This window comes from Magnolia sinica, chromosome 5, assembly GCF_029962835.1.
Source record: "Magnolia sinica isolate HGM2019 chromosome 5, MsV1, whole genome shotgun sequence".
Taxonomy (NCBI): Eukaryota; Viridiplantae; Streptophyta; class Magnoliopsida; order Magnoliales; family Magnoliaceae; genus Magnolia; species Magnolia sinica.
The window spans coordinates 2,033,730-2,044,729 of NC_080577.1; the positions used below are offsets into that span (position 1 = coordinate 2,033,730).

Below are 11,000 nucleotides of genomic sequence, written 5' to 3' on the forward strand. Positions count from 1 at the left end.
GCCTGATTGTTATCAACCCATGTTATAGTCTATTACATTGTGCCTGTGGGAGTTTTGGGTCTTATTGCCAGTCCCCTGCCTGGATAAAGGAGGGTTGCATCAGGTTGTTGGCCAGTGTCAAGCTTACGCCATTACTTACATCATTAATCCGAACAAATATGTTGGAATTGAGGAACAGGTGTCTGCACAGGTTAGGATTGTCCAAACAATCTGATTTTGAGAGTGTTATTTGGCAACAGTGGGATGCGCAATCGTCTCCTTTATTTGAGTTAATGTGCTACGTGTACAATTCTGAGTGCCTGTCTATCACAGCGTGAGTATCATATTTTAGAGTTTAACATGGATCACATGTACAATTTCTGAGTACCTGTAGTGTCCCATGCAGTCAAAATATCATATTAATTCGTGATGTTTTATCTGTAAGCATGGTTTTCAGACCCCTAGACTCCGACCAACTCGATCAGTACTCAAGAGTCTGCCCGGTCCTCATCTGAGCGAATCCAGTCTTAGGTTCATGCATGTGACCCTCTCACCCTAACTATGTTCAACTCACAACTTGGAACAGGGACCTGTAATTGCAACACACCAAAATCATTTTCGAGATCTATAATCACATCGAAATTGTTACCGGGACTTGTAATCGCACTGGAAACATTCCTGAGATATGGGCTAGACCTTGCCTGATTTTCTTGCCATGTGAGGTGCACCAAATGGACCATTTCATTAAGTCATTAACCCAGCCAGGGTATTGACCAATTTGTGGCTGTCATGAGTTGGGGCCTAAATTTCAGGTCCAAAACAAAATGGACCAGGGCTGGGCCACTAGTTGCCCATTCAGGTGCCCCATTGCAGAAGGAAGTGGACGTACCAATTTCCAGTCTCATGGGGGTTCCACATCTTTCAACCTTTCATTGATTGATTTTCAATTCTTACAGAGTCCGACCAGGGTTTGTCAATACAGTCCTTCGCGTCCCATCGCTGATGAACTATGCGCAAAATCTTAACCTTTCAATTCGTGGCCTACAGAAAGACAGACAACAAAAGTTCAATTTTAACTTAAGAAGGGCCCTATATTTGCCGCCGGTAAGAGAGATTTTTGGGGCATGCTCCATCCACAGCCGGACTTGAGAGACCAACGGTCTGGATTCTAAAACGATCAACCATGGGCGTTACTTTTAGTGAATATCCGTGTATATTCACATGGTAAATCATACGGCATAAACACGTCAATCAACTCTTAAAATCATGAACCGCACTGGACTCAGCATGCTCTGAAAATCACACTGAACAGATGATCTAAGCTGCAATTAGGTGTGTGTGTGAGAGAGAGAGAGTCCTAAATTCTACGCACATCAAAGAATTGAGAAAAGAAATAAAAAGAAAGAAAAATTGAAGCGAGGTGAGGATAATCGCATAAATAGAATCAGGATCCGACCCCACACCACACGTGCCAGTGTGAGATCCAAGCTACTAATCAGGTGAACGACACTGAGTAGATTCCCTGAGCCAAGGATTAGCCGATCATTAGGTGGGCCATACAAGCACCTTCATGTGGGCAGACATTGGTCCATTTTTCGTACAAATGGTCCACCAGAGCAGAGCAGATTGATTTTCGTCCCACAGCATGTACACAAGGGGACCCACCCGATGACCGGTGCATATCTACGTGTAGTGGCTAGGGCGCTTGCTCAAATGTACTTAACGTGGGGGACACGCCATCATGGGAAAACTGCGTCAGATCTAGTCTCTTTTTTAAGGCTGGCCTCCGCCATGCATACGCCCTGGCAAAAAAATCAGGCCAGGTCTGCTCATCATGCCTGGCATGACTGGTGTCACGTTCAATGCTAATAAACTGACCAACATACCACATTCAATGCACGAGTGTGGCCCACCTGATACGCAGACCAGCCCGCACATACTCGGTGGGGCCTGATGAACGGACCAGATCTTGCGTACATGTGTGCCCGTAAGTAGGATCCTAGTCATGGCGAAAAGAAGGAAAAAAAGAAACAGATTCAAACTGAATAGGACAATGGTTCAATTTTGGAGGGAAGATTGGCCCGTCTGAGCAGGCAGCGTTTGGCTGTTCGATCCGCCCGGTACACCTTCCAATGAAGGCCTGTTCCCGGTGTCACTCCGCCGGACGTCCTCGATCATCTTCAAAACATCCTCCATTGTTGGCCTCTGCTCCGGCATCCTCACCACACACGCCATCGCTATCTGCAGCATTTCCACCAGCTCTTCCTCTATGTTCGGAAACCTCATCAACTCCACGTCGAACACTTCGGCAGTCCACTCCTCACGGACGACAGATTGCACCCAACGTACCAAATGCAACACCTCCTCGCCTCCGGACGCCTGGATGGGAGACTTCCCAGTGAGGAGCTCCAGCAGAAGCACCCCTACGCTGTAGACATCAGACGCCTGAGATGCTTTCCGGGTGTCTACCACCTCGGGAGCCCGGTACCCAGGGGCACGGGACAGTGGATGGGCTGTCTTTGCATCCATTAGCGTCGTCAGGCCAAGATCGGATATGCAGCCGCTGAGCTGGGTGTTGAGGAAGATGTTGGAGGATTTAATATTTCCATGGACCAGCTTTCCGGAGTTCTCAGTGTGGATGCATGCAACGGCCCTCGCTGCTCCAAGAGCGATTCGTAGCCTGGTGTCCCAGTCTAGAGGAGTCCTTTCTTCGCCACTCTTGCCTGCAAAGTTACATAAGATAGGTAGTTATTTCTCACCGTCGAAATTAATCCCTGATTTTTACTCTTCAATCCTCTAGTGTCCCAGATCAAACAGACTCAGCAGCAAATCAGCCAACTTCTTCAGATCAGTTGTTCAAATATTTTGAGGATCATTGATTTAGGACATGTTGATCAACTGTTAATTTCATAAGGACTGCTCAAAGGGTAAAAATATAGCATGGATTTTGAATTGTTAGTGGATAACGCATTAGCCCATTGACCAATGACAGTCCTATCAGGGAAGTTTTGAAATTCCACTCATCATCAATCAATGTATCCAAAAGATCAAGTGCCCATTTGGGTAGGAGATCCGGCATAACGGGATTCAGTTTAATCTCAATTTTGGAGGACTCCATGACCTGCACGAAGGCAGTCGTATGATCCTAATCCTTGTATTTCAAACAAAGAAAAGAAAAATGAAATATAGAAGTTCATAAGCATTCAGTTTAAAGAAAAAAAAAATTAAAAAAAAAAGGAAAAAAAGAAAAGAAAAGAAGGAAAAGATATTAATCTGCATACAACCATTGCAAAACGGGGATGGGCATACTCGGTATTTTGGTCATTGCAAACGCCAATGGGTCAGGGGATTGCGAAAATGTGTCCAAACACAGCACAAATGCAGTCTACCTCAAAATGGTATTTAAGCATCAAATGCCCCTTTCTGAGGTTGCATCCAAACGGCCATTTTAGTTACTTTCAAATTACAGTAATACATCGCTGAATTTAACGCCCCAAAGGATAAGATGTTCTTGCTCATTTTCTTAAAATTCAATAATGCCTCTAACTATTCCGTAAGGCCTGTTTTGTAAAAGAGCAGTGACAGTGATAGCAGATCCTACCACATTGCAATTGAAAATTGAAAATTCAAAGCTTGTCATTGCATTGAAATTGGCAAATTTCAATTCAACAATGACACTATTAATTCTTCCATTAATGATTGGTGGAAATAAAAAAGTACCTGCATAAATGAAATTGATTTTCTCAGATGTGACTGCTTCCCTCTTTTGAGAAAGACGAGAGTATTGAGGAAATCAATTTCCTTTTCCTCAGATTTCCTCAGATTTACTCTATTGTGACTTCTTCCCTCAGTTTATTTCACTTTCCATTCTCGGATCTAAAGAAAAGGAAATCCCTTCCTTTTCTATAGTTTTCCTCATATGTGACATTTTCCTTCCCTTATTTACCTTTTAGTTTCCACCAATCTGAACAGGCAATATTAGCAAACAGAAAAGGAGGATAAAATACCACACATGTACCTGATGGCAAATACCAGAGAATACCATATTACTTTAGCATATTCTAAAATGACCTCATCTGCTAGTAGTTAAAAGATGTTATTAGGCCACATTTTGTTGCGCTAAATAGAATGAAATTTCGTGACTAATGAGTATAATGAAATTTCATGCTATTTGTGCAACCAAACGCAACCTTAACAGAAAACAGTAATATTAGAGAATGGAGCAACATACCATGTAACATAGCAGAGACACTGCCCTGGCTATAATAATCGTAGACCATGAGCTTCTCCTCCTTTGAATAGTAATACGCCCTCAGCGGAACCACATTCTCATGCCTAATTCTCCCCACCACCTCCATCTGCTGCTCAAACTCTCTCTTCCCCACGCTTACCTCTTTCAACCTCTTCACCACCACTGTCGTCGCATCCTCCAAAACTGCCTTATATGCTGTCCCAAATGTCCCCTTCCCAAGCACCTCGGCGGAAGCTCTCAACAAATCCTCCAAATCAAATGCATATCCACTCCCCTCAAAGAAAACAAGCCTATTGCTCTCGTCTTCTCTTCCTGCCATTGCTATCTCTGGGGATCTTTCGCCCTTCTGCAACTTGCCAGACAGCACGGTCTCACTTTTCCTCTTTGAGTACCAAATGATCAGAAAAACTGCAAATGCAGCAAAAGTGGCACCACAGCTGCTGACTATGATTCCCAATATTGCTGATTCCGTGAGCTTTTTATGTTTAACCAAATGTGGAATCGATGTAGAAACAGGAGGATAGACTGGTGAAACTAGAACTGGCTGAACCACGAAAGAAAGATTATTTCCAATGAAAGATGTATTCGGGAACCTCTCGAGAGATTTTGGCACACTTCCGTGGAGATTATTATTGGCTAGATCCAACTGCCGCAGATTTGGGACTTGGAGATCAGGGATGTCACCTGAAAGCGAGTTGTTTGCAAGGTTTAAAGCTGTCAGCTGCGTAAGGTTCGAGATGGAAGGAGGGATGCTGCCATTGAAGGCATTGAAGGAGAGATCAATGACGGTGAGGTTCTCCCAGATGGAGAAATCTAACGGCAGCAGGCCAGAGAAGTTGTTGAAGTGAAGATCTAGCAGAGTTAGATTTTTGAGTTTGGTGAGTTCCAATGGGAAAGCACCGGTGAGGCAATCGGATGTGAGGTTTAGGACTTGGAGAGCAGACAGACGGCCAAGAGTGTTCGGAGGAATCTGGCTGCTGATTGCAACTCCAGGCAATTGGAGGGCTATGATACGAGAGCCATCGGGGCTGCAGGTTACTCCAATCCAGTTATCGCAGACAGAGGAGCTCAAACTCCAGTTGAGATTGTGTTTGTAAGGAAGTTTGCCGACGAAATCAATCAGAGCTAGCTTATCTTCGATTGGATCACCAATCGATGGTGAAAAGAGCAATCCGTGCAAGAAAATCAGCAAGAGAACAAAGGAAGCTTCCATTTCTCTTTAAAATTCCACACAAGGAATCAAGCAACTCTGTAAAATCAAGATCGATCCCCTGTTCTTTCAAACGAATTCAAATGAGAGACTGTTAAAAAAAGAAAAAGAAAAAGAAAAAAAAAGGAAAAAACCTAAGGCGACCTGCTTCAGAAAGCCGCTGAATTTCCGTCTTTCACTGATTCGCATAGAAACAGAGCGATTTCTGAAGAACTGCGAAGGAGACAGAAAACTTCACCTTCTCTTGCAGATCTGTCCAGGAAGAAGCTGTTTTCTCTGAAATTCATCAAAGATTGAGCGACTTACACCACTACTTTTGTATCCAAATGCTTTTGAAACATCAAGAATCGGTTTTCATCGCAATCATGAACAGGAAAGAGAGGAGACGTTGCGGAAACAGCTACTCGCATTGAGCAGCCGAGGGATTTCTGAAGAACTCCGATCTCACCTCTCTTGTAGATCCGTCGAAGAAGAAGCTGTTTTCTCCGAAATTCATCAAAGATTGAGGGATTTACAGGGCGGTTCTTGCATCGGAGTGATTTTGAAGCTTCTAGAATCGGTTTTCGACGCAATCATGAACAGCGAGGAGACGTTGCAGAAACGCATGCGATGATTTCTCTGGCTGTTTTTCACTTGCAAATACCGCATCTATCACATCATTCCGAAATAGAAGCGCAGATATCTGCATGTGAGGATTGACCGAAAGGCGGAGAAGCTTTCCTTTTCTTTCGCCTGCGATTTCTGTTTCTACGGAAATTAGTAATGCAGGAACTCGCGATTTGGGAGATTTCTGCTTTTCTTCCGACAGCGCTAGGGCATTTAGGTTTTGTATTTTCTCTGTAGAGTATAGGACACTGTAACGGATAGTGGAGAGCTGGAGGCGGGAGAGTGGAGAAAATGCCTGGATTTCTCTCGTCTTTTTGTGCCTGGTGATCGTCGGATGGATAGAAGAGCAGGATAGGGAACGGATCTGCTTACTTGTATATACAGCACCATGTGGTATTTCTTAGATCCAAGCCGTTCATTGTGTGGGTCTCATGGATCTGATCCAGTGGGATACTTGTGTCCCAAAGAAATCAATAGTTAAAAGAATTTAAAAATCAACGGTATACATTCTGAGAACTGATAATCGCACAACAGATGAACGGATAGATCGTATTCTGGAAAAACTGGACCCGTGAAGTTAGGATCACATGATGAACGGCCCAGATCTTGCATGGTTGGACGTTTTTGGGTGAGAGCAATTGCGCGGGTGTATTTCGCATTGCTCGAGTTCTTTTCTATATTAAGGAGACGGCCTTTCGTTAGGTAGTCCGGGTAGCAGGTGCTGAGCTGTTGATTGGAAGATGGTGGGACCACGTTTCAGCGCAGGAAAAGCTAGTTGTGGTGAAGTTTTGGGAGCGACTTTGGCGAGCTATCTTATCCCGGATTGACCCACGAAATGGACGGTTCTGAGCTACTTATTCTAAGTGCGGGGACGTATATTTTCCTGAGGCCCATGGTTCCGGAGGATCCAGACCGTTGATCTGAAGAAACCCATCATGTGACGGGTTGTCGCAAGTCTCCAGGATTTGGAAATCCTAACCCTTGTGTTGACTTCCCATGTACCATTTTGGCGACCATCACTTCATGGGCCGCTATTGAAGGGATATGATCTTAAGATCGGGTGCTTTTCGGGATATCCACCGAAACATAAAATTGGGCCCACCAAATCAACGGTCCAGTTTATCAAACCATTGGGCCACAAATGTATGAGATCATGGGCATTAGTTTGAAGGTGAGGACACCATGTAGTTTGCTAGAATACATCCCGACGCATGGCAATGCGATGCGACGGGACTTTAGCAGTTGGGTCTAGGTCATGTGCCTCATCGTGGATGGAAATACCCAAAACAAAAATCTCATATTGAAAATTTTCAACCCTTTGATTGTTAAAATTTTAAGGATACTATTCATTTTCAAAGGTAAAGGGTCACACGATCGATTCAAATATTGGAGTTCTCTTTTTTTTTCTATTTCTATCACCATCCAAGATGAGAGACATCTAATGAACGGTTTGATCATTAGAAAATAACCTCAATCCAAAGGCTAGAGTCGCGACGTATCCTATAGTAATACACCCGAATGTATCATAGCAAACCTATGCTCTTGCATGGTTCCAGCTGCTGCGATTCGTTTCGGTCTCGGTCGTCAGCACCGAACCTCGTAGCTGCTGTTGTTAGGTATTTGTCCCTGTTTTCGGTAAACCGGTAATAAAAGTCAAATCCCGGGGAAAACGGTTTTTAATGATGTGGACTTATGTATCCGTTACGGACATAGAACTCCGTGTATCACATGCGAGATAACTTCACACGTGCCATCCGTTACCACATCACGACCGATCATTAGGTGGACTGCCACTGAGGATCCATGGATTTCCTCACCATCCTATCATGGGCCGACTAAAGGACTCTAGAAGAGATGCTTCAGCAATGGACCATCAATTGTAGACCCAACCACATAAATGGTTCGGGTCTTGTTGTGGGGTTTACTGGGTTTCTAGTGCAGAACTGTGTTGTAAGACTCACTGGACTTCGCACACAGCACGGTGATGAGGACCGTTCATCTAATGGGTCTGTTGTGGATGGGTCAATATCAGCCTCGCTGATCGAGTGACGTGTAAACGTCTGGCAAGAGAAGGGGAGCGGATTAGGCGAGACCCCCGAGGTGGCGGGGATCCCTGACTGTGGGGCCCACTGTTTTGAACACGACTACATCCACTCCGTCCATCTGTACTCAAAGCTCATTTTAGTGTTTGATAAAAAAAATGAAGTGGTTCCAAATCCCAGATGGGCCTTAGTACAGGAAAAGTGGTGATTGACCATTAAAAAAATTCCTGTGGGCCATAAAAGCTTTGGATCAAAATAACATTTGTATGGATTCTTCATCTAGGTGTTTGTGACCTTATCAATAGGTTGGATGCCAAATAAACATTCCGGTGGAATTCATGAAGTTTTTGATGGTGAGGATTCAATCAAGACAGTTTCCTGTGGCGTGATACACTTAAGATTTGAGTCAGCTTCATTTTTTGGATCATGCACTAAAATGAGATTTCAAAATGGTTGGACGGTGTGGATTTCAGACACATACATCACCGTTACCCCCCCCAGTCAGGGGTACCACCCACCTCGTGGATTGAGGGTCTCGCCTAATCCGCTCCCCAAGAGAAGGGGCAAATGCCGACATTTCGACGGAGAGTCCGGATTCATAAAGCGGCCCTTCATGTGAGGGGGCAGAATAAGTGTCATAGATCCGTGCGTATGCACACGTGGCATAGATCCGATCCATTTATCAGGTAGGGCACACCGTGAACGTACGGTAACTAAAAAATTATGGTAGTACTCGTGTCACCTGAGGCATAGCATACATGCATGTTGAATTTTTACTGTTGTACTTCTTTTTCTAACCGTCCAATTTTTATTTTTATTTCATATGAGTTTGATCTGCCTGTCAACGGACCATTCTTATTTTTGGTCCAAGGCATGGTCACCCTGTTTTCTACTTTTTGAATGGACGAGATCTCGAACATTCATTCCTTACACATGGATCTATGGCAAGTACTCCCCTCCCTTTCACATGGGGGACGGCTCACTGAATCACTACTCTCTATGGGTAGAGTTGGGCATCGAGTCGGACCAGGTTAGGGCTGACTTGACTTTGATATAGATTTGAAATAGGCTTGACCCGAACTTGATCCGACTGGATACCGAGTCCAATATGCGTGACTCGATTCGAGTACGGTCCGACCTGGACTGATCCGGACCGAGTCCGATCTCATCAAAAGTATCGAGTTGGATCGGGTTGGCACCGAGTCGGATTGAGAGATAAGGGAGGGAGAGATCGAGAGAGGAGGAGGAGGAGGTGATGGTGGTGGGTGGTTGTCGGGCTTGAAAGATGAGGAGGATGAGGGAGGGAGAGAGAGAGGCCGGGCTTAGAAGATGAGGAAGATGAGAGAGGGAGAGAGATTTTTGGATCGGGTCGGAGTAGGATGTGGTGGTTAGGGTTAGAGAGTCGAGTTTTGAATCGAGTTGGGTTGAGTTACTACATAACTCAAACTTAACTCGGGTTAAATTCGGATTGAGTGAACCTTACTCGGTTCGGACCGACTCACCCATTCGATTTGGGTTGAGTTAGATCTAAACGAGTCGGACGAGTTGAGTTAGTTGGATCGAGTCTTCTTGTGCCTACCTCTATCTATAGGATTGCTTGCAGACAAGATGACATGGTAGAGCTGTCTCTCTACATTACACATGGCCTAATTATCAATCCATCTCAACTGTCCAACTAGTGGGCCTCATCACTAATGGACGACATTTAGAAAATTATACTTATCCAAAGATCATAACCATCTTTAAATTACTTTCAATCACTTAGGGCCCGTTTGGATACCATCATATATGATACTTTTTCTACTTACAATAGTAGATAAGTAACTTATTTCATATAAATAAGTTTAGTTTATAATTACTTATAAGTAACCTTTTTTATTTAAAAGTATTTAATTACTTTAGTTTATGTTTTTAGGTTTTTTATTCTTCATGAGCAACAAAGAGAGGCACTAGAGAGACCAAGGAGAAGAGAAGCAAGTATGTTGTTTTACTCTTAACAAGTAGAAACTAAGCTATTTGGAACTCAACTTATTTTAAGCAACTTACAATTTAAACGTCTCCTTAGAATTGCCCATTAACTATTTTTCTTTCCACGGTAGATTTTAAGGACACTGTTTGGACGGTGAGAAACATTATATTAATGCTTATTTTGAATCAATTGTTGTCAGAGAAAATGTCTTAAATCTTATGGGTTGCTCGATCGGTCGAGCGGGTCGCTAGACTAGTAGAGGTCATCTCGACTGGAAGTCCAACGAGTATAGATTTTTGGTGTCTGGGCCGCTCGACTAGTTGAGGGGATAGCTCGACCGGTCGAGGGGGTCCCTCGACCAGTCGAGGACTCGGCTCGACTAGTCAAGGTTACGCAGATTCGAGTTCAGATCTTATGCAGACTGTGAAAATCTGACGCGGTTTTGCAAGGGTGCGAAAGGAAAGTTTACTAAACTATAAATATGAGTTCCTAGGGCCATTCTAAAGTATTCTAAGGCTTCCTAAAGGTATTCTAAAGGGTTCTAGGGTTATAAAAGGGTGTAGCAAAGGTGAGACTCAAGGTTGTTCGAATCGAGTAAGTCATTTCTCTTTGTAATTGATGCTTTCATAGTGGAATTCTATCGCTTTGTGCTGTGGTTTTTTTCCAAAAATGTTTTTCATGTTAAATCTGTGTTCTCTTGTGCTTGCTTAATGTCATTATATTGCTATCCTAGATCTAGATCCTTGTGATTCCGCAGGTCAAAATCCCAACGTCAATTTCCATCTATAGTGGGTCCAATCATATGGACAATCCTGATTGAAACATTAGCCTGACACGTGTAATGTATGAACATGACTCTTCCCATATTTCCGGTTTTCTGGTCTGGCCGGAGGAGCCTAGCACTCTGGGACTTAGTCGCAGAAAACCATTGTTTACGAAGAC

At 43.8% G+C, this 11,000-nt stretch overlaps 1 protein-coding gene across 2 annotated transcripts; it reads right to left on the reverse strand.

Annotated features, from left to right (window-relative positions):
- Positions 1 to 1,718: 1,718 nt before the first annotated feature.
- LOC131245079 (probable inactive receptor kinase At4g23740) lies at positions 1,719 to 6,344 on the reverse strand. 2 transcript variants are annotated; one of them, XM_058244287.1, is made up of 3 exons: positions 5,680 to 6,344; positions 4,211 to 5,502; positions 1,719 to 2,702 (listed from the first exon to the last, which is right to left on the reverse strand). In XM_058244287.1, the coding sequence occupies exons 2-3, from the start codon at positions 5,442 to 5,444 to the stop codon at positions 2,038 to 2,040; spliced, it is 1,899 nt and encodes a 632-aa protein (XP_058100270.1). In that variant the 5' UTR covers positions 5,445 to 5,502; positions 5,680 to 6,344; the 3' UTR covers positions 1,719 to 2,037. The 2 variants fall into 2 exon arrangements, with proteins under 2 accessions (XP_058100270.1, XP_058100269.1); XM_058244286.1 differs by having other exon boundaries at positions 5,586 to 6,344.
- Positions 6,345 to 11,000: the final 4,656 nt, after the last annotated feature.